Source organism: Gadus macrocephalus, chromosome 1 (assembly GCF_031168955.1).
Source record: "Gadus macrocephalus chromosome 1, ASM3116895v1".
Classification (NCBI taxonomy): Eukaryota; Metazoa; Chordata; class Actinopteri; order Gadiformes; family Gadidae; genus Gadus; species Gadus macrocephalus.
In genome coordinates this window covers 16,682,754-16,707,817 of record NC_082382.1, presented here as the reverse complement: position 1 = coordinate 16,707,817, position 25,064 = coordinate 16,682,754, and the positions used below count along the sequence as shown (strand labels likewise).

At 48.5% G+C, this 25,064-nt stretch overlaps 1 protein-coding gene across 3 annotated transcripts; it reads right to left on the bottom strand.

The window, feature by feature from the left end:
- Positions 1 to 5,946: 5,946 nt before the first annotated feature.
- On the bottom strand, positions 5,947 to 24,326 carry tasorb (transcription activation suppressor b). Of its 3 annotated transcripts, none has more exons than XM_060049864.1 (23): positions 23,880 to 24,326; positions 22,277 to 22,422; positions 20,039 to 20,131; positions 19,849 to 19,921; positions 19,455 to 19,546; positions 18,507 to 18,641; positions 18,258 to 18,382; positions 18,096 to 18,127; positions 17,548 to 17,650; positions 17,140 to 17,243; positions 16,746 to 16,855; positions 16,381 to 16,453; positions 16,181 to 16,255; positions 15,171 to 16,037; positions 14,133 to 14,446; positions 13,667 to 13,769; positions 12,416 to 13,509; positions 10,769 to 10,891; positions 10,237 to 10,396; positions 8,600 to 8,714; positions 8,239 to 8,417; positions 7,977 to 8,111; positions 5,947 to 7,698 (listed from the first exon to the last, which is right to left on the bottom strand). In XM_060049864.1, exons 1-23 carry the CDS (start codon positions 24,187 to 24,189, stop codon positions 6,464 to 6,466), a joined length of 5,796 nt encoding a protein of 1,931 aa, XP_059905847.1. In that variant the 5' UTR covers positions 24,190 to 24,326; the 3' UTR covers positions 5,947 to 6,463. The 3 variants fall into 3 exon arrangements, with proteins under 3 accessions (XP_059905847.1, XP_059905857.1, XP_059905866.1); XM_060049874.1 differs by having other exon boundaries at positions 5,947 to 7,695; XM_060049883.1 differs by having other exon boundaries at positions 8,606 to 8,714.
- Between the last annotated feature and the right edge of the window lie 738 nt (positions 24,327 to 25,064).

The window sequence follows — 25,064 nt, the reverse complement described above, 5'->3', positions numbered from 1 at the left end:
TGATCTGAGGATGGCTGGTCAGAGATGGCCATGCAACAGTACTTATGTAAGCACAGATAATTTGGGAATTAAGCCTCTTGTTTACAATATGAGAAATATGGGATTATGGATGTTTTAATATCACTCTATTTATTAATCATGTTTATTTTTAAATAATATTTGTTTGCCAAGTTTGACATGTCCCCATTCATAAGGTACACTGTAGTGATGTCATATAATACAATCATATAGTTTCCAATTCAACGATTCTCATCGTCAAACCTGTACAGAAATAGCAAGCAACTCAAATGGAACACAAGGCTCTGTAAATAATTTGAATAGTAAACCAAACTCTAACACTTCATTTAAATTTACATTTAAATACGCTCAGGATATTTTGCTAGGTTGTGGCTAGGTTATAGGACTTCAAAGTGATCTAATTCATGAATTAATCAAATTTGTCAAGTGGGGTCTACACTTTCCATTGCAGGCAAGGAATTTCATTCACTTCTGGGGCATGGCCCTTCCTGGCAAAGAGGCTATTATAGGCCTGTCAAAACAGTCTCAAGGGGGTAGCATCCAGCTGCAGTCGATAAATACACACACCGTGCCGACACGGACACCTATTACACCGACATGCAAAGAGTGTGTGTGTGCGTGCGTGAGTGCGTGCGTGTGTGTGTGTGTGTGTGCGGAATTTTGTAAAGATTAAAAACGTCATTACCATAACCTCAAAAAAGGCCCATTAAGACCAACACAGACACATGCATGCACACCCACACACATACACACACACACACACACACACACACACACACACACACACACACACACACACACACACACACACACACACACACACACACACACACACACACACACACACACACACACACACACACACACAAACACACACACACACGAAACACAGTACACATAAACTTTGCACAGTTAAGTAGATCTATGGCTATTTCCGAAATCAACAAACATAGAACCAAGTTGCCCTGCCCCGCAGTATGCCCATTGCATGTCTCTGCGATGATTTGGATGTTACTCTGATAGCCGCCTGTATGTGAACCACTGGATTTATGAATTAATTATTTAATTTATTTAAATGAATTGTCCACAGCTGCACTGCATGTGAGCTACAAATTGCAACAAAGCAGGTGCAGAGTTTTAATCCACTAATTTGTAATGGAAAGATTTATATTATTCTTGAGGAGATTTCTGCCTGTGTTATGTGAAGCAGGTGTTCAGAGGTTTAGAGGGCAGAATTACTAATGTACGGACTGTATACGGTCATTTAATTCAGAGGGTAAATGTGCTTTCCAGTATTTTGAGTCCCCAATCAGGATTTTCCAATTAGCCCAACCCAGAGGTACAGTTAGGCATGCTTATTAGTGGGGAATTTGGGAGTTTTCTGTGACTCCTCAGTTGCCTGGCAACAGTTCATTTGGTGTCGAGCAACGGTCAAGGTGGTGTACTACATCGTCACATATAAACCTTTGGAAACCAAATGCCCTCAGAGATTATATTATACTTCAATGTTTTTGAATTGAGCTTATGAATTAAGATAAGAATTCATAGGTTACATTTAAGTGCTAAAAAAATGTTTAGTTATTTTTTTCTGCTGGTTGACTGAGACTGCATCTTAGATTTTGAGCACACCCAATTCATTTCAGATGAATCAAGACCTCTCTTCGCTTATTGGCTTGGGGCATCCATCGTGCCTGTCAACCACACGTGCTCACACAGCGCTGACATGACTCCACCACAGGTGTTTGATTGCAACACATCCAAATGGCAGAGCAATGGGGAAGGGGAGTTTTTTTGGGGGGGGGGGTTGTTAATTTTTAAAATCGTATAACTTCAGCTCGAGTTCTTCCCCATTTGGCTAATGATGCCTATGACAACCATCACAACTGCAGCAGCTATTAGCAATATACGAGTACTTCTAATATATGTATACATGACATATATATAGGCCTATAATATATTCATCATGGAGATGCCTTTAGATTTATTCGAAAATGCTACCCTGACTGAGCATACTAAAGGCAACTTCCTTCCTCCTCCACTTCTATAGCCAGACTCCAACATCAATAAGCACAAAGGGAAGTACAATATTTCAGCAGCATAGAGGGAACAGCCTGAGCAGGTGTCAGACCTGTATCACTACAAACCAAAATAGACTTGCATGTACTTGAGGCTACATGAGGATCGACTTTGCTTACAACTCCCTTAACAGAAGTGTTACCTCATGAGACCGTCTCAATGCATGCACCGGCAAACTACAGACAACAATGGAGGCGTAGTGTGTGAGCGTCGTGTACAGTAATGCGCCAGGTGAAAGAGTGGAGTCTTTCCACTTTCCACTCGTCCCTTTATAGCCAAGCATCAGGCTGCACACTGTAGCTCTCAGGAGAGAACTGTCACAGTGGGGGGCATGTGTTGATGAAATCCAAAGGGTATCAAGGGATTTTCCTCTTCAATCCTGTTCATCTACTCCCAGAGCCTCAGTAGATCCAGCCAGCACATAAAGCATTACTCGTGTCTGATTGGGTGGGAAATGCTAAGCTTTGGTATACTAAAGTTTACTTTGATTTCTGTCCAGAAATGTACCGGGCCTGGAAGACACCATTTCCGGACCGAATGTAAGACCTTAATATAATGCCTTGAGAGAAACTGGACTTGCTTCACAAGCGCTTTGGATCAGATCCAGCTGAGTGAACTGCCTCTCCATAACTTGTTTGAGAACCATAGAATGTTCCAAACATGTTTGAGATCTTTTCTTCCTGGAAATCTGAGCAATTGCTATCGAAGCAATTGTCTGACTTATAATAAAATCCCCTTCCATTACTGCAGCGACAAAGGTAAAGCTGATGATTTTGCACTTGCCTAAACAAATCCACTAACCACAACGCATAATCATCAAGCATGTGCAAGGAGAGATCTTCAGAGAAGTGTTAAGTGGGTCTCACGCCACTCGAGTAGCGCAGCGTAGTGTAGCTGCTAGGAAATGGCAGCGAGGAGGTGTCACTTCTTCCTTAACACTGATTAAGTTTGTGAGCCGTGTGGGGAGTTACAGCAGGCACTGCCAGCCGACAGCTGTTTGTGGATTGTTTTCATCTAAAACAATGGTCGCATAAAAAATGTGACACTTCCAGTGTGCATCCGTCATTTCTTCCATTCATGCTTTCTAATCACCATACTATTATTGTATGGATGTCACCGTACTGCAGATGCTGTCTAGTCTACAGCAGGGAGGATATGTTGGAATGATATGCAAGAAAATACACAAAAGGTTGTCTTTGTTTGAATAACAAAACAAGAAAATGTCCCTTTTAAATTCAAGAATATTGGTTGAGACATCACTGCTATGCTTTAGATACAGAAGACGGACTCAGTATCAAGACCTTTTGGATGGGCCTTAGTGATCTTAACAGCAGCAAACGGTGGATGCAAGTCTTTTTGACGCCTACTTGAGACATTGCAGAAGGGGGATACTTGATCACTCACCAACGAAGTGTCTCACACACAGGCCTAGTCTACGCCCTTGTGAAGTATTCAGCAACTAAACAACACACAGGGAGCAGGAAATAAACAAATGGCCTAGTGAACTCCTTCAGACTGAGTGAAAACAGAGTACAGTCATCAAAGAGCCGGCCTCTCTCAGATAATTTAGAACTTACTCAAAACGCATGAGTGTCGACAGCGCTTGAGCGCCCGGCGCTGTGTGTTTATCTCTCTACGGCCATGACCTGGCGTCGACGTTGGGTTTGGCCCTGCTCCATTGCACACAAAGCCGAAACACAAAAGCCCTGCATTGTGCACACGGGCACAGGGAAATCAGCAGCTGCCAATGGGCTCATTCATTTATGTTGCACACACTTTTTGGTCCCCGAACATGGGGTTTTGGGTAATGACTGTTGTCGATGAGAGAAGATGTGGCTCATCCTCCACTGACCTTGCAGCGGCAGCTCTTCCATCACCGCTCCTGTTCTTCTTGGGAGCTCCGGCAGCAGGGGTTGCTCTGGGGAGACAGATGCCTCACCCTGCCTGTCCCCCAGGGACACTGTGTCTGTTCCAGAGGAGGTGTCCTGGGATTGTCCCCCCCACTGTGGCATGTTTGTCCCGGGTATTGTTCCTGTTCCCTCTGTGTATTTGGAGGAGATCGCAGAAGGTTTCATTATGGTTCATGGCTGTTCTGTGTGAGGTCTAGTGGACATTTTGAGGTCGGTGGGGTGCCACAGAGAAGTAAGCCTGGACTGAACAAAGAAGGGATTTGATTGGATGGTTCTGGGTTCTGACTATTTGACATTGGAGGTACAGTGGATGGAATACTTCCACGGAGGTCTTAATTATCCAGAAAAACAAATATATAGAAAGTAAAAAATACACAATAATCATAATAATAAATTATAATATATAAAAACAAATAATTTGGCGTAAATAGATGCTTCCTTTAGAAAACAGGCACATGGTGAGGATATATTGACTCTATAGTTCCAAACTGAAGATTTATTTTGACCATTTTCTGCATTCTTGTCACAGGGAAGAATCCACAGAAATTGTCCATGAGATGGTGCCCTCTAGTGTTACATCCTCATCATTTTGATTGTGCTCGACGTAGGTTGCATTTCTACTAATATAATAAAAATACATTACTACTAAAGAAAGATTCAAGATATGAGGCAATACTTAATTAGTGTTATTAATTTAACTAGCATGTTTAAGGGTTTTAATAGTTTGGTCTGTTCTGACACACATTTGGTGGAATTCTACTGCTTGTCTGCTTGATGCAAGACAAGCAAACATGAACAGATTAAGTTAACATGAACAGATTTAAAATACCATGATCTATTTATCAAAAGATAATTGTCTCCTCAGTCGCCATAATATTCAAACAATCCCAGTTTTGTCATCCTCACCGTTTGATTGATGCACGTAAACTTCATCCGGATTCTGGCGTCCGTTTGAACGTCATCAAGTTCAGTTTGCACATATCCACAGTACCTTTGGATCCTAGTTTCTCAATTACTTACACCAATGGGTAGACTTCGAAAAGTCTGCAGAAAGTTCGACCAAGTTCAATTTGCGGGTCCACTGCCCAGAGGCAGAAGGGCTACTGTGAAACACGGGCGGTCCATTATTTACTAGCAGAGCCAGACTGCCGGGGGCCACAGCAGTAGAGGAAAGAAACCCCAGGATTCACTTATTTAATTTAAAGTGCAAATCACTGCAGCGACACCTGAACTAACAACATTTGGTACAGACACCAATCTCTGAGTATGCAAATAAGTTCCTCAACGTCCCACCCCCTTTTGATCTACACTCCACCCAGTTGATGGGCCTTGATGAAACGCATCACTCTCGGGGAAGGGAGAAATCTTTCTGACTTCGTCAAATAGTTTTTGGGATGCATTTCCAAAATAAATGAATAAGGTCAATCAGTCAATAAAGTGACTATCATGACAAATTACGATAGGCTAACACTTTTTTGTGAACCATTGAACATGGCCCAAAGGGAACGTATGCAATTAAAAAGAGAGAACAAAACTGAACTGAAATGATTGGGTGAATGGAAATGATTGAGATTTTATATGGTTGAAAGTATTAACGTCAAGTCATTAAGTTCTTATTAAATCAATAACAAGCACTGCTGATTATATGTTCCCTGAATGCAATGTCGTGGAATAAGGAAGGTATTGGTATCTGCTAAGCATTTGGTTTTTCTAGGACTTTTTGGTTTAGGGATTTTGTTTGATTTTAGGTTGAGAAGAATATATTTTAAACTCCACTCTTCTGAAGTGTACATAACTGATGCTCTCTCTTCTCTTTGATTCCCTCCACAAAGAAACACGATGGAATAAAACACAAAATCCGTGTTAATCTATAAAGCACATTCAATATGAGATGTACTTGTGTGTGTGAATAAGAGTGAACATTGAGGACAGTTGATAGAGCAGCGGTTTAGATTTTTAATGGATTGCTTGACACGGTCATCAAATCCATCACACACATAATTTGAAAGGATTTATTTTAATATACTTTTTTTTAAACAACTAAGGATGTAAAAAAAAACAGCAAAAAAGTGAATTACTATTCACAATTCATGTCCTTTAAAAAAATAGCCTTTCGCCCTTGTTCACAAACCGCTTCGAAATTGAGACTTAACAGAAAGTACGTGACAAATCCAAGAACCTGGAAGGCCATAACATGTCATGGCAAATATAAATATAGTGGTTTGGACAGGGTCTCAAACAGCAACCATGGAAAGAACATACGTACAGTATACACGACAGTAGGACACTCGGCGCTGCCTGTATCAATTTTTATTAACGTAGAAAAAGAATTCTAAGTTTTGAGTTTCAAACGGTTTATGACAAGTGAATATTTACATTCAGCCACGTTCTAATAGTCTCTGGAGCATGGCGTCGGGGCTCCCCTCTTACGCCCACGTGATTGTCTGTCTCAAGGGCTGTTAGTTGTGTGTGTATGTGTAGTCCTTGTAGTATTCCTGTCCTCGCCCTCGCCCCGGTGGATAGCCCCAAGAGCAGGGTCCCCCTCCCATCCCCCCCCTGGGCTCCTGACCTCGGCCTGGCATGGGCCACGGCCCTCCGGGTGGGGCCCCCCTCCCCCGGAAGCCCCCCATGTTGCCTCGCATGGACCCGTGATTCATGTGTCCTGGCATGGCGCCCCTGTTCCCGTAGCCCCCGTGTGCAGGCATCTTGGGCCTGACCAGCGGGCTCCCCCTGGTGGCCGCTGTGGGAACAGCCACGGCGGCTCCCGGGCCGTCTGCACAGTGAAGCGGTGTCCTGCCCCCCTGGCCCCCCTGGCCCCCCGGGGCTCCGTTGCCCGTTTCAGCCCACTCCCCGCCCGTGGCGAGCCCGCTGTTGTGAGAGGCCGGGCCCGGGTGGGCCCCTGTCGGCTGGCCCCCGTCGGCCCCGCAGCCGGCGTTCCCCGCCAGCGCCGCCCCCCACATGGCCTCGGCGGCTCCGCTGATCGTCCGGTCTCCCTGCGGAGGGGGGACGCCGCCGGCAGAAGCCCCTGTGCTGTCGGCGTAGAGCGGGCCGGGAGGAGGAGGACCCCCGGAGGGCGCGTGGTTGTTAAAGGCCCCGCCGACGTCCGAGCCGTACGTGTGGCCCAGCAGCATGAGGTGGGGCGGGGGCGGGGGCTTGACCTCCATGGGCAGCGAGGCCATGCTGGTGAGCAGGGTCTGGGGCGACGCCGGGACATCCCCGGCGCCGACGCCCGGGGGCCGGTAGTCCAGCTCCTGGGGGTTGGGGGCGGCGGCGGCGGCGGCGGCGCTGCTGCACGGGGAGCCGGAGTAGGCGGGGGAGGGGTTGTAGCCCGAGGCCCCCGTGTAGCCGGCCCACGAGGCCTGGGGACAGAGGAAGCTCTGGTGGGGGTTGACGCTGAAGCCCCCGGGGGAGAGGCTGCCCGCCGCCTCCGAGACCTGCGGGTTGGCCACCTTGAACTGGGAGATGGCCGTCTTGAGCCGGCAGTAGTCGGACAGGTTGGGCCCGCCCTCGGAGGAGGAGGGGGTCTGCTGCTCCGGGAGCGGGGGGCGGAACTCCTCCGCGTCCGGCAGCGGGGGGGGCGGGGGCGCCGCGGCGGGGGGCTCCTTGCCGGGCTCCGACGAGTCCGATATGACCGGGCCCTCGCCGTCGTCAGAGTCTAGAGACATGTCCTCCTCCACACACTCATCATTCACTACTGGGAGAGCAGGGGGGGGGGGACACAGAGTGGAGAGGCGAGGGGACCGCACAGGGGAGAGGGAGGAGACAGTAAAATAGGTTAGCCGCGCTTCAACAGGACCAATAGGCAAAGACTAAAAGTGTTTGAAGATGGGCGGGTTCCAGGAATTGTGTCAGCTACATTAGGAAGTCCCGCCCCACCCTGCATCCATTATTATTATTAATGGCATCCAACCGAAAATAATAAATCCTACAGAATAGTGTTTGACGCATTGAGTTTCTCTTCACACAACCCACCAGTAGAGGGCGGTGTTGGTAAATCGTTCTGATTGATGGCGCCGATCAGGCTGTGGAAACCGTTCATGATGTCGTCGATGCTCGCGATCACTATTCCATTCCTGGAGTACTGAAGGAACATCTCAAACGGTCTCTCTGTAGAAAGGACAAACACACACAGATTAATTCAGATGCGTGCACAAAACAACGGCCTCTCCATTAGCGGTGGGTTTGTGGGGCGGGGTTGTGATGACAATGATGATGATGAGGATGATTAGGGTACCTGTGAGGAAGATCAAGTGCCGTTGCTGGGTGTGCTGGGCCTGCAGCTTGATCAGGCAGTCCAAGTCCGGCGCCTGTCGTGATTGGGCATCACACTCGTGATAAGGCAGGAACTCCACCAGGTGCTTCTTCTGATAGGCCGTCAGCAGGTTGAGCAGGGCCATGGCGTTGGTGTTCAACCTGCGGCAGGGGGTGTCGGCCTTTCAGTAACGGATAGTCACACGAACCCTACATGCACTTGTTCAATCTGAGCATTTATATCCGCCTCGTCCATGAGGTCTTTGACATTTGGGATCCCTGCCACGACTGCCACTGCTATTTTGGGCGCTGCTTGCACGCACATAAAACACACACACACTCACACTGACCTCCCCATCTCTTTGAGTTTCTTCTGGGACTTGCAGTGCACCTTCCACTGCCAGGGCTGCTCGGGGGTACTCTGGTCCTCTAGGAACTTGAGCAGTGCCTGTAGCCGTTCTGGGGGAGAAAGAGACAACAGAAACTCAGTACCGACCACTAGACCTACAGTAGTATTGTAGGTGACAAAATGTGTATCTGCTTTGATTCATAAGTGTTGTAGACGAGGACTTTCCAACACACCCCTTTCACAGATAGTCAAATAGTAGGGTAAAATTACTTCCTGTTCCTTTAATTTTAACAATTGGCCTGCTTTATTTATGTCTGTCATCAGACTGGCATGGTCAATGTATATTTTGTCGTGAAAACTCCCTGAGAGTTTTAAGGCCCTGAATGAAAACCACGGGTCGCACCCAGTGCATCCTCCAGCGGATGGACAGGATATAGATTCACTGGACTACCCGGTTTCTAACTAATCGGGCCCGGGGATTTCAATATAAAACAGGTTTGTGTCCAAAAAGATGTGCAAAGTTGTTGCAGATTTTGAATTCCTAACAAGAATATTGTCCTATTCAATAATTTTTTAACCAAGCCTAAAAAGCAATCGACAAATGCTTCCTATTCTGATCAGGTCGGGTGAGAGCCAAAAAGAAAAGGGCTTGGAGCCTAAGAACTTAAGGCTGAGCGCTAACCTCCCTTTGCTCTTTCTGCAGAGATTAGATCCTATCCATTATACAAAAACCTTCATGCTCACGCACACATTTACGATCTAGGCCAACGGTCATTCTAAGATTTATGATTGACATCCTCTTTTCACTACCAATGTGTTACGCACTTCTGACCACTTAGTCTGCTCCCCGGTTTGGTTTAATCTTTGGCCCCTCTCCTCTGCTGTTCTTTGTAGTCGCTCCCTCAACAGTGCCTGCCACTCTGCTGTCGAGTATGACCTGCATACTTCCTGGGCTGGCCCGGGGGCTCGTCTTTCCCTTTCCTTTAGGTCAGGTGGTCCTTGTGACCTAGTTCATTTTCCATGACCTCTATTCTGGTTCTGTTCCCTCGGGTGCATCTGCCTGGGTGGTTGAGCGTGGTGGGCTCGGGGGGGGGGGGGGGGGGTGTCTGTCTCTACCTGGGGGTAGAGCCTCGAGCGGTCTGCCGCTCCGTGGGGGTATAGCATGTTGGGATCTCTCTCTACCTGGGGGTAGAGCCTGGTGGGGTCTCTCTCTACCTGGGGGTAGAGCCTGTTGGGGTCTCTCTCTACCTGGGGGTAGAGCCTGGTGGGGTCTCTCTCTACCTGGGGGTAGAGCCTGTTGGGGTCTGTCTCTACCTGGGGGTAGGTTCGGCTTTCTGCCCTTTCCTACGTTACCTCCCTCCCCCCCCCCCCCCCCCCCCCCCAGGCCATCTTGCAGGGGTGTGGCCGTGACGTGTCGGTTCCCGTCCCCTCTCCTGAGTGAATGTCCTTTTGAACCAGTCTCTTTTGCCTTCCCTGCAGTGTTCTAAAATCCCACCGTTCGGAGGGGGGAGGTCCCCCTCTTGTGCCCTCTCTACTCCCACTCGTCGTCACCGTTGACTCTGTATTGTTGATTCCCAGTCATAATCTGTGAGGGTTTAGCCCCGTCGCTTATCCATAAACACCCTAGCGTACCCTGGGAGATCAGGTCCGGGTTCAGGACGAACTCGTCCGACACGATGAAGCCCCCGGAGACAAAGAGCTCGTTGTAGGTGTGGTTCTTCACGTCGTCCAGGGTGTCCACGCCGGCGAAGCTCACCGCCGACAGCTTCTTCAGCGAGACCAGGGCCGGGATCTGCAGGGGCCACGGCACGGGTTGCAGTCAAGCCGTTGATTACACTTACAGTCTCAGAGGGCTTTTGAGGCGACACTTTAAGACCATATAATCCTAGCCCCTCAAAACGTTTCTCTATCCAGGGAGAATTCATTTTAAGTTATCTAATGTTTAGGTACTTGCTATCAGTTGAACCTTTTCTAATATAAATAACACATCATTGTTTCAACACTTTACTTTCATTCTAGAATTTTCCACAAGTGCCTCTCACCCTTTCTACCGGAGTAGATCCTGAAATAGCACCCCTATGTACTGGATCCCAAATCTGTTGAATTGGGGATTAAGAATCGATGTAACTAGCCACATTGGGGGGCAGGTGATGAGGGGGTGTACCTTATGCACGTGTGCCGCGATGTCCTCATTCATGATGATGATGAGTAGTTTATCCAAGCAGCTGCTGTTTTCTAGGAAGGTCTGGGGGCTGCATTCCCGGTTGCCCAGACTTATCAAGTACTCCTTGGTAAGTGAAAGAGAAGATACATGCTTGTTGTTTGGATGAGAGTTAACATTAAACGCACAGACATAGTCCTGCACATTGGCAAATCGGAGAACTGACAAGTACATGTCACCCAACAAGGTCTGTGAAATATATTCTTATAAATCGGTATATTCTCAGACAATTTGAGTGCAGCAGAGCGATCTTTAAATAAATAACAATAATGAACTGACACGGTAAGAATAACAGGCTATTAATCAACCTCCTCTATAAACAAAGACAGCAGCAGACTCAAAGACTCGGGCCTGCACCGCTAAAGGTCCCCTAACAGCACAGGCTTATAATAATACAATTATAATAAAATAATACACGTAAAAGATCTGTAATAGGCAAGATATAAGGGAGTCTGCTCTGACAGTGCATAATATATTACAGTCTGAAGGAGGTCTTAGTCCAGGCAAGTATTTACAGTGGGATTCCTGTTTGGCCAAGAAACCACAACGCAAGCAACTTCTCAATGACGAGTCGAGAGACCATCTGTGCAATCCAGATCATATTCTAACAGAGCAAGGAGAAGCCTCCGTCACTGAGGGCTGTAAATACTACACTACCCATAAAACCCAGAGTCAATTTGCACCTGTGTAGATGGAGGCTACTTTTTAAATGGAAAAGCAAATATTGCCAAGCATAATGAAAATGACTCCTAGTATAGTGCCCGACCTACAAATTACAGTTTTAATATGCGGTTGATCAAATAAAGCAGCTTAGTCATTAAAGTTTTCCCTACAGTTGCATGCGCTGTATGATGTCAATGGGGCTCTCTGAGAAGATTTACACCCAACCCAAGGGTGCAGGCAAAGAACGTAAACAAATAAGATACGCAATGTGCCGTGTAATGAGATTGGAGCCTCATAAGGCTTGTTGGATTGACTGGCCTCGACTGAAAAGTCACTGTGTAGTAAAATCTTGTGTTTATGCTACCTGTTAGTGCAGCGGGCGTGCTTGCCACGTATAGAGGAGGATAAAACGACAGCCACTCACAAACCCTACCACATGAAGTAGTTATGCCCCTCTGTGGCGGAAAAAACAAGCCCAAGGCATTCTTCCGCGAAAATAACTCTGCTCATGCACAAGGAAGCATCCTAAAGAGTGGTAAAACCAGGAGTAATATTAATTGAATTGAGGAACCGTCACAACCGCTGAGGTTTGCTTCGACCTGCTGGTTGTGATTGAGTGAATGCTGGGGACCGTACCAACTGGGCGAGGGTCGCGCCAAGACAAGTACGGGGAGGAGAAGACTTGCAACGATGGGAGGTGTGTCCACCAAAAGGCTCAAACCCTACACATCGTCACTGAACTCTATAACACACACATCTATTCACATTAGCACCACGACCAGCACGACCTCGCTGTTGGATCTAGGTCACAGCATAATTCAAGCAGGTTCCCTCAAAGTGTCGTGCAGCTCTTTAACCCAGAGCGGATGGACTCGTTTCCCATCGAGCGCCGTACACAACCACATTCCAGCGAGGGGGGGGGGGTACCTTGATCTCCTTGCAGACGGCGCTCTCGTCCGCCTCCTCGCTGGCGTAGATGTAGAACTTGACCGTGTTTTTGGTGACGTCCTTGAAGACCTCCATCAGGCTGCTGAACACCTCGGGCTTCAGCTGCCCGATGAGGCTGCTGGCCAGCAGGTCTGACCCGGAGCCGGGGCCGGAGCCGGGGCCAGGGCCGGAGCCGGAGCCGGAGCCGGGGCCAGGGCCGGAGCCGGGGCCAGGGCCGGAGCCGGAGCCGGAGCCGGGGCCGGAGCCGGAGCCGGAGCCGGAGCCGGAGCCGGAGCCGGCGAGCGCCGCGGTTGAGGCAGAGTTGTGGTTGGATTGGGACCCCGGGGAGTCTGTGACGTGCGAGGGGGAATAGACGTCCCCGGTCACCTCGGAGGCGTCCCCCTGTTTCCTGGTCGACGGCAAGTCTTTGGCGCCGGCCGGTTTGTCGCCGTGGGCGGCGGCTATGCTCTTGGAGCCGGAGGAGGTGGAGGAGGATGAAGAGGAGCAGCAGGAGAGGGGGGTCTTGGGCTCTACTTTGGTTTTGGGGGTCAGGGTCAGGGTCGGGGCAGGGGTGGGGATCGGGGCGGGGGCCGTCGCCGCGTCAACGGCAGCCACGGAAGCGACGGCGGGAGACGACGACTCGCGCTGGGCCGCGGGCGTCGGCGGGGGCGGAGTCGGGAGCGCCGGCACCAGCCACTCCATCTTCTCGCACAGTGCTCGGACGTGTCCCTGGACGGGGACGGGGGTGACGTAGGGTACCACAAAGTCTGAGAAGGAGCTGCTGGGCACCCAGGAATGGCGCGGGGTGAGCCGCGGGGGCAGCTGGGAGGTGTAGGCGATGTGCTGGCCCCGCATGAGGCTCCTGATGTCCGAGGTGAGGCTGTGCACCTCCTGCTTGAGGATGGTGTCCAGGCTGATGGAGGGCCTGTGCACGGGCTCCTCCACCACCGCCGTCGCAGCCACCAGCCGGGGGACCACGGCGGGCCTGGGGACCGCCGCGGGGGCCGCCTTCTGCACTTCCACCACCGGAGGCACTTTGAGCTCTGGCTGGCTGCCCGCCAGGGCCAGGGGCTCGGGGAACAGCTGAGCGTTTTCTGGGTGTGGGGGTGCAGGGGGGGGGGGGGGGGAAAGACGCACATGTTTTACTATAACGGCTCCCAAAGGGAACGTGCCACAGTGATCGTGTGTGTGAAACCCGAGACAGAGTGCCTGGAGTCAGATGGGTTGTGCTGGGCGTGGGGGGGGGCATACCTTCATGTGCGGGGGCCCTCCAGGCTGGGTCCTCGGAGGTGTGGGGCCGCTCCCCCGGGGAGCCCAGGCTTAAGGGGCTCCCGGAGCTGCAGTCCATGTCCTCCTGAGTTGATTCCAACATCACAATCATAATCATCACCATCATCATCATCACCATCAATAGCCATCAGCGTAGTAGTCAAGTAATCCTGCTTTATAATCAGTTTGGTCCCCACTGCCATGAGGACTCAGAACACTCAAACCCTTAATCAATAGTTTGTTTGTCTGTCTGTCAGTTGTTATATTAGTCAAAGTGAATATCCGTCATAGTTCCTCACGGTTGAAGCACAGCTGCGCTCATATACTATGTGATATGCAATGAGCCCAACTCCCACAGAGCTCGGCCATGTGGTCATATAAGGGATCTGAATGAGATGAAATAAACCCCCATGGATTCACTGGACGACCACCCCCCGGCGGCCCTCACCTCTGCGTAGTTGGTGGGGGGGTCGCCGGCCTTCCTCAGGTCCGGGTCGGGGGGCACCGGCTCCCTCCGAGCTCCTACTTCCTGTTTGGACGTCTCCCCGGCGCTGGCGGGCTCCGCCGCGCCGCCCTGGGACATGGCCTTGTTGAGCGTGGCCAGCAGGATCTTCAGCAGCCGCTGGGTCTCGCCCACCGAGGAGCCGTGGGCGTTGGCGCGCGTGGCCCGCAGGTCCGTGTCGTAGATGCCCATGCTCTCCATCACCGCCATCAGGTTGTAGCCCTGCCCCGCCTCCTCCAGGGGGTCCTCCGCCTGGGGGCCTGGGGCAGCACACACGTCCACACGCACACGTTACAAGGCAGCGTAGGCGGCTTATTTAGAAGCATTTTGTCATGTTAGCTGAAATTCTCTTTACATGCAAGAGCATAACATAGGAGTCTCAGACGCATCGCTAAAGCTGGTGAGCTAGTCATGTGGGGGGTTGGTGATAGAGGGAGGTCCGAGGGAGGCGTGGGATCATTTTCGTTAGATACTTTCATATATCGACCATGGTTCCCCAAATTGCCTCGTCTAGCTTTAACCTTACCTCAAGAATTAGCTTGAAAGATTGTATCAGCGATCTAGGCCGAAACATCAATTATAACATTCATCTGCTCTTTCCTCACGATCCGCTAGCTGCCCGCCCCATGAGCAGGCCGTCAAAAAACCCCGTCTCTGTAGGCAGCCTATGCTCAGAGATCGCACACAAAAAAACAAATGGTACTACCAACCACTCAAAAGAAATAGTATTCTAACCAATAACCGACAAGCGGTGGGTGGTGCGGCGTTTTGCGCTGCGTTCATGATCGTTTTTACTGGATGCACGAAACGTGGAAGGGAGGGACGCGCGGGCTCCGTTTGTCTGATCCAACGTTCGTAGGATTGAGATTGCCTCTCGGCTGTTATAAAAACGAGTTATTCGAAAACATCCACAGATATATTTTCAACATATCACACAGAGCGAACCCACAAAGTAAACACTGCCAGCGGGAGCGCCTCCCTCACCTCTGCTCGACTCTCCGTTGCTCAGGGGGTCTGCGCGTTGGCGTTTGTTGACGCCTCCCCTGTCCTCCGCCTCCAGCCTCCTCTTCAGCCCCAGGGGGTCCCAGCTGCCTTCCTCCTTGCCCTCCCCGGGCCCCTTGGCCGGCTCCTTCACCAGCGCCTTCTTGTGCAGCTGAATCAGCTTCAGCAGCTGCTTCATCTTCTCCTTGTCGTACTCGTCCTGCGACATCCGCTGTTTCTGGGCCAGAGCCTGGGGGTCCGGCAGGGACGGGTGCTGGGACGCACCCCCGTTGGGTTGGGCCGCCCCGGACGCCCGCCTGCGGCTGCCCTCCGGCCGCGGCCGGTCCAGCGGCGTCCTCTCGGGGGGCGGTCTGTCCTGCGACGGCACCTCCGCCGGCCTGCTGTCCACGCGGTCCGAGCCCCGGTCCGACCCGCCCCAATCCGACACGGGGCTGTACTCCACCGGGACGGGGGCGAGGGCAGGGGGCTCCGCGGGGGGAAGGGGGGTCTGCGACCTCTCCACGATTTCCTTGGCCTTCTTCAGGGGGAGGACGTAGGTGGCCGGGCTGTGCACGTAGTTGCGCAGCAGACCGTCCAGGTTGGGCTTGGTGCGGGGAGCGGGGTGGATGTTGGTGCGCTCGTCTAGGTTCTGCTTGTACTCGGGCAGGATGAAGGCCCGCCCCGTGCCGCTCTCCATGCGGGCCAGGTACTCGTTGGAGTGGCGCTCCACCGACGAGCTCAGGTCCTTGCCCGGGTGAGGCCGCAGCTTGAACAGGGAGAAGTGGAGCGCCGGGAAGAACGGCAGCACGGACGACAGGCCAGCGGGCTTGGTGTCCGCCGAGAGGGCCTCGGGCTCGCATAGTCTGGACGCTGTGAGAGAGAGAGAGAGAGAGAGCGAGAGGACACAGTGTTATGATAAACCCCACTTACAAAGCGAGCGCTGACCGTGTTCCCCCTCCATGCTTAATGCAAAAGAGAAGTGCATGGATGGATGGGCACAGATGAATGCTTACAATACTTGACCACCATCCTGGACTCTTGAAAGATGAACAATGCCTGAAGGCTCTTTTCAAAACGCCCCCGTGGTTCTGGAAAAGCAAAAACAGAGCGGAGTTTTCTCAATTTTCTGTCACAGACACAGCAGACAGGTGTGGGGATCGGGGGGAGGGGCGGAATAGGAAGGAGTGCGTCTAGGCTAGGGTCTTCAACACACCTTTATTGTTGACCATCTGTGCCGAAGACAACAGGAAGAGGAAGCCCCGGTCGTGCAAGGGCTTCACTAGAACCTACAGAATGGACAGGGAAACAGCAGTCAGCAATACGCCTTTAGGGAGGGTCTTCCACGAAACAGTCACAAGCGACAACAAAGCAGTCCGGTTTACAAAGCAGTTAATGAGCAGACATTAAACCACCCATGGCAATTTAGCCTGATTAAAAGATCTTAAAACTGGATTTTTTTTTCAACATAAACAAGACAACGGATCATTAGGTTTTAAGCAGGAAAAACCTGTCACCAGGTTTCTTTCTCTACAGTTACGCCGACTCCAACTGACAGCACTTTTACTTGCGTTTCCTTACCATCCTGTCTCTTTCCAGCTTGTGGATCAGGCCCGCTAGGCTGCCGCTGGCCCCTTTCCCCTTCCCGTCCACCACATCAAACAGGCTGCAGGACATCCCGAACTTCAGCACTAGGGGGCAGTTAAAAAGCATGTTAGAAGAGGGGATCTGAAATGGTGTTATCAGAGCGGACCACCACGGATTGATCTGAAGTGAACAACCGACCCATTAGCATCAAGAGTGCCATTGAGTTTGTTACCTTAACTATAAAAGGTAGAAGTGTCCATCTAGTTGACGCATAACCATTTCCCTTTTCCTCATCACTTTACAGAAGCTTCACACTTTGTTAAAAATACAGTAACGGCACGCAACATTAAAAACTAGAGCCAAAAACAGGGCTTAGCATTCCACCGACCTTCCCGCGAAATGTTGTACGAGTCCCACGAGAAAAGCACAGAGGGAATCTTCCTCTTCACCTGGTCCAGCTGCATGCCCTGACTCACCTCCAGCCTCTCAGGCCTGTCAACACAAACCACAGACAAAACATAGAAGCGCCTGTTAGCAGGGGCACGTAGCCGTAAAGGCTAGTAGCCTTACAAAAGGAACCACAATTGAGGACCACAATGGAAATAAGTCCTGGACTATATTGTGTTTTTGTCTTTTAATGTGTGCGAGACGTTTTCTGATGCAATTAAATAAATCAAATCAAACAGGATGGTTGCAGTGAGGAATAACAGCGAGAGGATCTGTGCCATTAGATGCAGCAGCAGCAGTGTAGGCGTAGTTGTGATGCTAAACTGGGGTTGTAGGGGGAGTTACTCACAGTTTGAAAGGCAGGTAGGGTCGCCCACAAGAGCGCAGACACAGAGGGAACAGCTCCTGGCCCTTGTTTACCAGCAGGCCGCTCCACACCATGTAGCACTTCCCTGTCCACACAGGTCAAAGATCGGACAGGAGATACCAACAGAACACAGCCCCAACTGAGTGGTCACCTGAGAGATTAGCTCAACAACACCTTGGAACAAATCTGTTCTTTTTCACGTTACGCCAAAACTTGCTTGAAAACCTGCTTAAAAATACATTATGAGTGAAAAGTCTAAATAAGTTTTTACTACATGTTGCAAGCGATTCATGTTTTGCAATGTTGTGTCAAATTTGACACAAACTTTTGTAGCCCATCTTAAGAAATATTTGCATGCTTCTTTCATTTGAGCGCTGAAACTAGTACGGTTTGCGGAACTCTCCAAGCCAGAGTACACACGTGTTTACATAGCGGCATGCTGTCATAGTGATCCATAGAGGCCCTTGCTCTTGCTAGTGGAGGAGCTAAACTATTACTTGGTGGACAGAGATGAATGAGCAGCAACGTACCTCTTCGGACTTCGGGGGGTATCGTGTTGAACCTTCCAGGTGAAGGAACAGGGGGGGCAAAAGAGATTTTTGCTTTTACAAATTCTGGTGCAACATTCTCCCCAAATGTACACAAACATTACGTTTCTAACCTGCCAATACAGCGCTACGCTCGAGACATACCTGTGTACAGTAGAGGGCACAGACCCGGCCTCCTTGCCTTTATTCTGGAAGGAAACCACGGCGTACGGACAGATGTGCCTCGGCCGCGCTTTGATCTCATCAAACGCAAACTCAAAGTAGTATTGCTGAAAGGCAACGACGAAAGACGTGAAACATTGTTTTCATAAGAAGAGCCAAGAACAACACAACATCCATCACACTGAGAGATGTGCGGGGTGCACGCCGTCAACGTGACCGCGATTCCTTTACCTGCGTGTGCTCGAAGGCGCGGTATGACAGTAGTGACGTGACTTTGTTGGCGTTCTTGGAAACGTGACAGTCAAACTTTGGTGCAGGTTCCATGGCGTTCTTAGGCATGTTCTCGTATATGTGCTTTAATCGGCCCTGCGGGGACAGAGAATACACTCCTGGGTTCAACGGCTCGCAGGACCGTTCGGACCAGAGGGGTCACATGTTTCGAGTAGGGATGGGCACGGTGAAACAATGCAACCTCTTTCCAATGCAAAAATACTTGGCTATACCGGCAACCTCCGTTCCAACGGAGTCTTTTCCACGGCGGGCTTGATTGTAAATCGCCTCCGCACCCGCCTATCCCCCGAGCACGTAGATATGCTAATTTTTTTAACACAAATGAGTGATGCAGTAGGTGGGCTTACGCGTTATGTTAACAGGAAATGTTTTAGACACTGTATTTCCGTCTTACACATAATACATTTTTGTTGATGTTGCGAGGCAGGCCCATGCGCAGCAAGTGGAGTTCTGTTGATATCCAAGCCAACCAGTACTTCTATTCAGTTTGTGCCTTAAATTTACTTGAATCTAAATTTCAGTTTGTGCCTTAAGTATGCAATACTGTTTCATTCATATTCTTGTCAAAAAGGATGGTTTCGTTTCAACTCCTTTCGATTCAGCACACTGATTGAGTGTTTTTTTCCTTCTAAAATGCTCAATAAATTGTCCAATTGGATTTGATTTCCTTATTCATTTGACTAAAAGATGGAAAACGAATACATTTGTTTAGTGAAGGCCAGATCAAGGAAGCCCTTCAGGCTACATTATGAGTGCGCTACATTGGTTCTTTTTCTTCGTAGTTCAGGTACTCCAATACATTTTTTATCAAATATTCGAATATTGATATGCCTTCAAATGCCCATCCCTAGTTTCGAGTGTGGATCTGATTAGGTGAGACTCACGTACCCTCATGACTTTAAAGACGATCATGTCCCCAGTGAAACCCACTTCAAATGGGTTGATTTGTAGCAAGTCAGCGTATTTGGAGAGATAAACACCTGAAAAGACAAAATAAATAAAAACGTAAGAACGTATGAATTTAATCATTGAATGATTTGGTAGTTGAGGTGGTTCTTTCTAAACAAGATGTGGAGATTTGCTTGTCCATGCAAAGCATCCGGGATGAGCCGAGGACTCAAACTTTAGGTATACGTCAAATAGAACCATTAGTGTCAGCTGTTGCTTAGCAACTTATTTGCCTATACTATTGCTGTCCATTTTATTTCTATGGTCTTAGTGAAATTATTATCCATCCGCGTCCGGCTTGTTTGTTTACAGGTCAAGAGGATTAGCGACTCACCCACGGCTGGGTTTCCTAGAGTTGTGATCCTGGAGTGGCCCACCGTCAGCCCCTTCTCGCAGATCCACTGGAGCTGGACACACGGGGAAACAAACGGTCAAACCACTGATCAGCACCGGCCTCCAAGTCCTGCGGGTCAGACACATGGCTCATTCATAGTTGTGAGTGCAGAGTTGTACTCGGGGCCAACCTTGGATTTGTCTGGATAGAGGAAGCAGTAGGACTCTGTCAGCTCTTGCTCGGTCCGGCCTTCCTGCTTCATCTCTCTCCGCTTTTCGATAAACTGCCAAACAGAAAAACAGATAGCAAGCGTAGAACTTTGTTTAGTGTGGGCTGTGACAAACCGCAACGCTGTGTTAAGTCTTAAGTAGGGGTGCGCACGGGTACACGTGTAACTGGTTAGTAAATCATAACCGTTTAGGAAAAATCAGTAAACGATAACCGATTTAGATAAAAAAAAAAGAATAATGTTTTAGACTGGCATTCATTCAACTCTGATCAAAAATAAGACATACTATTTATTTAGAGATTAATAAAGCTACATATGTTCCACTTTGACAACGTTAATGCACGAAGAAATGGCCGTGATAAATGTTGGGTAACTGGCAAGTTTCACTTTTGACTTGCGATGGCAGCTAATACTACACAGCGAAGTGCGGCGTGGAGGTTTTTTTGAAAAAAACAAGAAAGGAGACCAAGTGAAATGTACATTGTGTGGTGTACATTTGGCTTTTAAAAACAGCACAGGGTCTGAAAAGTGGCTGCACCCTCCATTGGTCGTATAGGGAGATTATTTGTTTATCAACGCGGCGGATGCGCGCACAGAATGATCGCAAAAATATAATTTGTTTGACCGGTTGCCATGGTTATCTCTGTGTGGTTAATTTGCAGTTGCAGTGTTAATTACCGATGTTGTCAGCTTAATGTTATATTAAACTGTAATCAGAAAACGCGGTTATATGAAATAGACCCTAAAGTATCTGTGGTATAAAGGCTGGGACGAATTTCCAATTATAAATATGTACAATTTATGTTGAAAGTGTAGACCGTCGATTCCCACCGATTCCCATTGAAACGAATGGCGCGGTGATTATTCTTCAAAACGAGAGCTGGTAAATTGTGAAAAATGAATTAAACTGTAATCAGACAACGCGGTTATTTGCTATAGACCCTAGAGCAGGGGTCACCAACCTTTTTGAACCTGAGAGCTACTTCATGGGTACTGAGTCATACGAAGGGCACCCAGTTTGATACACTCTTCTGAAATAACAAATTTGCTCAGTTTGCCTTTAGTTATATATTATTAATATTGATTAATGATACTCATCTATGTGAAGAAACTGATCATGTTAATGATTTCTCACAATAATTATCAACAATGACTTAAAAAAGGTTAGAATAGAGTTGTTCAAGAATGAGTTGTGCTATTTTCAGAACAGGCCTGCGGGCCCCTCGTATGGTCCTTGTGGGCGCCCTGGGGCCCGCGGGCACCGTGTTGGTGACCCCTGCCCTACAGTATCTGTGGTATAAAGGCTGGGGAGAATTTTGAATCATAAATATGTACAATCCATAACATTAGCTCTCTGGCTCTAACTCAGCGCACTAGAATACCTCCCGTTGCCAAGTATTAGCTAAGGTCCTTCCTATTTAGTTGAAAAACGTTATATTTGGATTGTAAAACGCATGAAAATATAATTGATTGATCTTAATTTAATCTTTTCTTTGGCAAGTGACCATGGTATAACCGGGATAATGCCCTCCGAGGTGTCAAAAACATGTTTGATCGATCGTAATTAAAGGGGACTACTTTTCGAGGGAGATGAACTCAAACAGAGTATACATTTAATAACCGTGCAATACGAATAAGAAAAAGCATAATTATTTACATTACATACAATTATTAAAGTATTTGAATTGTTTTATTATGTTGGCAAGCAAGAAGTAGAATAAATGGGATAATCAGTCTTATTAAAACGGTTTGTGAAACCAAAACGCACAACAAGACATGATTGCGGCTCTTGTCGCTCTCGTCTCTTTCTGCATACGACATGCGCGTAGAGCGGGGAGTGACGTAGACTGATAATCCCTCGACAACTCGACTGCGGTCCACTTTAATTAATAAAAAAACGGTTTACAGTCTAAAGCAAAAATAGGGGTTGTGTAACCATTTAAAAAATGTTTTTAACCGTTCACACCCCTAGTCTCAAGTATCAAAAACCAACAAGATTTGAAAATAAAACAGCAATGACTCTCCCGGTCAATATTTATTTATCTTAGGTGATATGCACCCGCCTGTAGCTTGAACAGCCATTGTATGCACAGTGCCATACTGAGGACTATATATACAGTCCACTCCAAACACATGAAATAATACAGTCTCAAACCACCGTCTCCTGCTGCCATGGGACCATGGTGAGGGAGGGCCTACCTCCTTCTCCAGGAGCTCATTGTGAATGAGCTTGGCTTTGCAGTAGGAGAAGGTCCCGCGCGACGAGGAGTCCAGGTAGAAGGAGGAGAGGATCTTCACCAGGTCCTCAAACTCCCGGCTGTCGGTTGGAAGGCACTGGTACAGACCTGCGCCCGCGAGAGAGAGAGCAAAGTTACAATCTGTACTACATCGGCGGTGTTGTGCACACACGTACACTTATACACGCCATAGATACATGGACACAGATGCACACCACACGTCTATGGAGGAGAAAGTCCAACCTCAAGTCGTTAACTGCTAAGCGCCGTGTCTTCACCATAAATAAGCTTTGACAAGATGGAGCTTTCAGACGGTACACAGCCTCAAGCAAGCTCTTGAAAGGAAGGCATCAAACTCACTGGTTCAACAACAGAACACTGATAACATTATTCCCACTGCAGTGGCACACAGTTCCATGTCTTCAGGCTACACATCTGGATTCCTTCAAGCTGCTTTCTGTGTAAAGAAGAACTCCAATGCTCTCCTCAGAAAGGTGATGTCTAAGTTGTCAGAGTTGTTTGCGGTACACAGGGCACAGTTTAAATTATCAGAATGACCTACTGCTGTGTGTGTGGACATAGAAGAGAAAAGTCAAATCAGTGTTCCTAATTGAAGATCACCAGCCAACTGCAACAGGTGGCGTTTAAAAACACTTTACTATATCTCATCTAAATGTAATTGTTTTGCATAATAAGTTGGACCATGAATATATTCCCTCATGACTGCTCATGAAGTTAACTTTGGATACTGACTATGCTGAGGTGCAGACAGCTTTACTGCCAATTAAGCATGGGACAAACTTTCATAGGCCTACACACATTCGGCATCAGAATGCTTTACCTGCTACGGCTTGGCAATGTTTACCGAAAAGAAGATGGTCCTTAGCAGTGCTTCCACCCAACTTTGCGCACAGACAGATCGGAGATGGACAAGTCTTTCATTCAGTGCAATGAATGCAAACCATCAGCTACAATTCATATATCATATAGTCCCTTGGATAATGGGCTAACATATGGCGCATGTCTAATAGATGTAAATCACTGTCACCGTGTGTGATCTGAGATACATCGAAAATGACATCAAGAGCCAGCAGTCCGATCAAGTAAGCACATAAGGATCATGGTGCTAGGTGCGGTGTGCAACTTTATCCACTTCCCTCTACTCATGTAAACGCCTAGGATTAAGCGCGTGTGTATAGTCGTAACACATCGACGGATACTCAAAACTAACGTTACGCGTGACCTATTGCTAAGTATTACTCATTCCCATGTCCACATGCATGGGCAAAGTAAGGTCAGCAAAACTAGTGAGTATCCGGGCTACTCGAAACATACTACCAGGCGAAACGTAAGGCTAGCATCAGCACAGAGTAGGCCGATCCACAGATGCAATGCAACAACAATGCAATAACAAGGTATATGTAACTCCACCTAAGTGTGCTTGTTCTTCCAAACAAACACAACAAACGAAGCCAGCTAAAAACTAGCCAGCTAGCTACATGCAGCAACCGAGTGTTAGACACGGCAGGCTCTGTCCTGTACAAATAGAGAGGGGTCTTCACAACCTTTCCGTTCTTTCATTTTCCTCGGGATTTGGAAATTCTTCCGAGGCGGCTCGTCTCTGGGTCTGGGGCCTGGTAAGGGAGAACTGTGGGAGCTCTGGACGTCTGTCTGCCCACTTCTCCGCCGATCAGGGGCTTCTTGCTCGGGCTTTACCCTGTCTTCGCATACAATCCGATCGCCATTTTGGTTGGTTGTGGCCGAGGTGGCGGTTGACGGCAGATTCCTCACGCCTTTGCGCTCCTCCGAGCGGATACCGTCCGTTTCGGTACATTCTGTGTCCTTCCTCCCTTCCACGCCGGGATTCAGGGCCATTTTATGGGGACAGTGCACGTCTCACCGGCAATGTAGCTCTTCACTTACAGTACCGCTTCACAGACACATTTTCCTCTTCACCCAACCTCCGCCATTATGAATGTGACGTATGCGTTCTCCTCCAGCACCACTGCAACACGCTCCTGTCACTCTGTTTACATGCGAGACCATCCACGCCCCCTAGCGGGCGAGCCATGGTCAGGCTCTGAGGTGGAGCGATGAAAACGAAACTGGTAAAGCACAGCTCTTCAGTTGTCGGGAATGAGTGCACATATCCAGTTTCGATTTTCTATGAATGCGTTATTAGTGTGGTTTCAAAGCAAGCCCAACCACTGTTATGTTTTTGTTGTTATTCCGCCTAACTTTCAGTAATTGAAAAAAATGATGGCAGGTATAAAAATCAGGCCCATTGCAGAGAATTGCACTTAAATCAATAAGTGCAGTGCGCTACTTCTACGGTTTTTACAATTTCTATACTTTTTTTAAATTCATATTTATAATTTTGTTTAACATGATTTTCTGGCAAAAACCCTAAAGTGAAACAATCAAAACCTGAGCACCTCAGAAATGTCAAATTTAAATATGTAGACCGGAAGTAAGGAGGTCTCCAAAACGTGTTGTACCACGGTTGCCACAGGGGGCGCTACAGATCGCGGTCTAACCTATACTGCCGCGCCACCGTTTCATTGTATGGCATGCTGGATCTTTTTGTCTCAAGGACTCATAATGCCCGCCTGAAGAGTTTTTTCTTTACTGTGAGAGTATTGGAAAACCTTGAAAAAATCCTGAAAACCACACAAATTGAATTTTGTGTACATCTTATATTAGGGGTCAACATCCTTCAAAGCTGTATGTGCTTGGTCTATTTCAGTTTG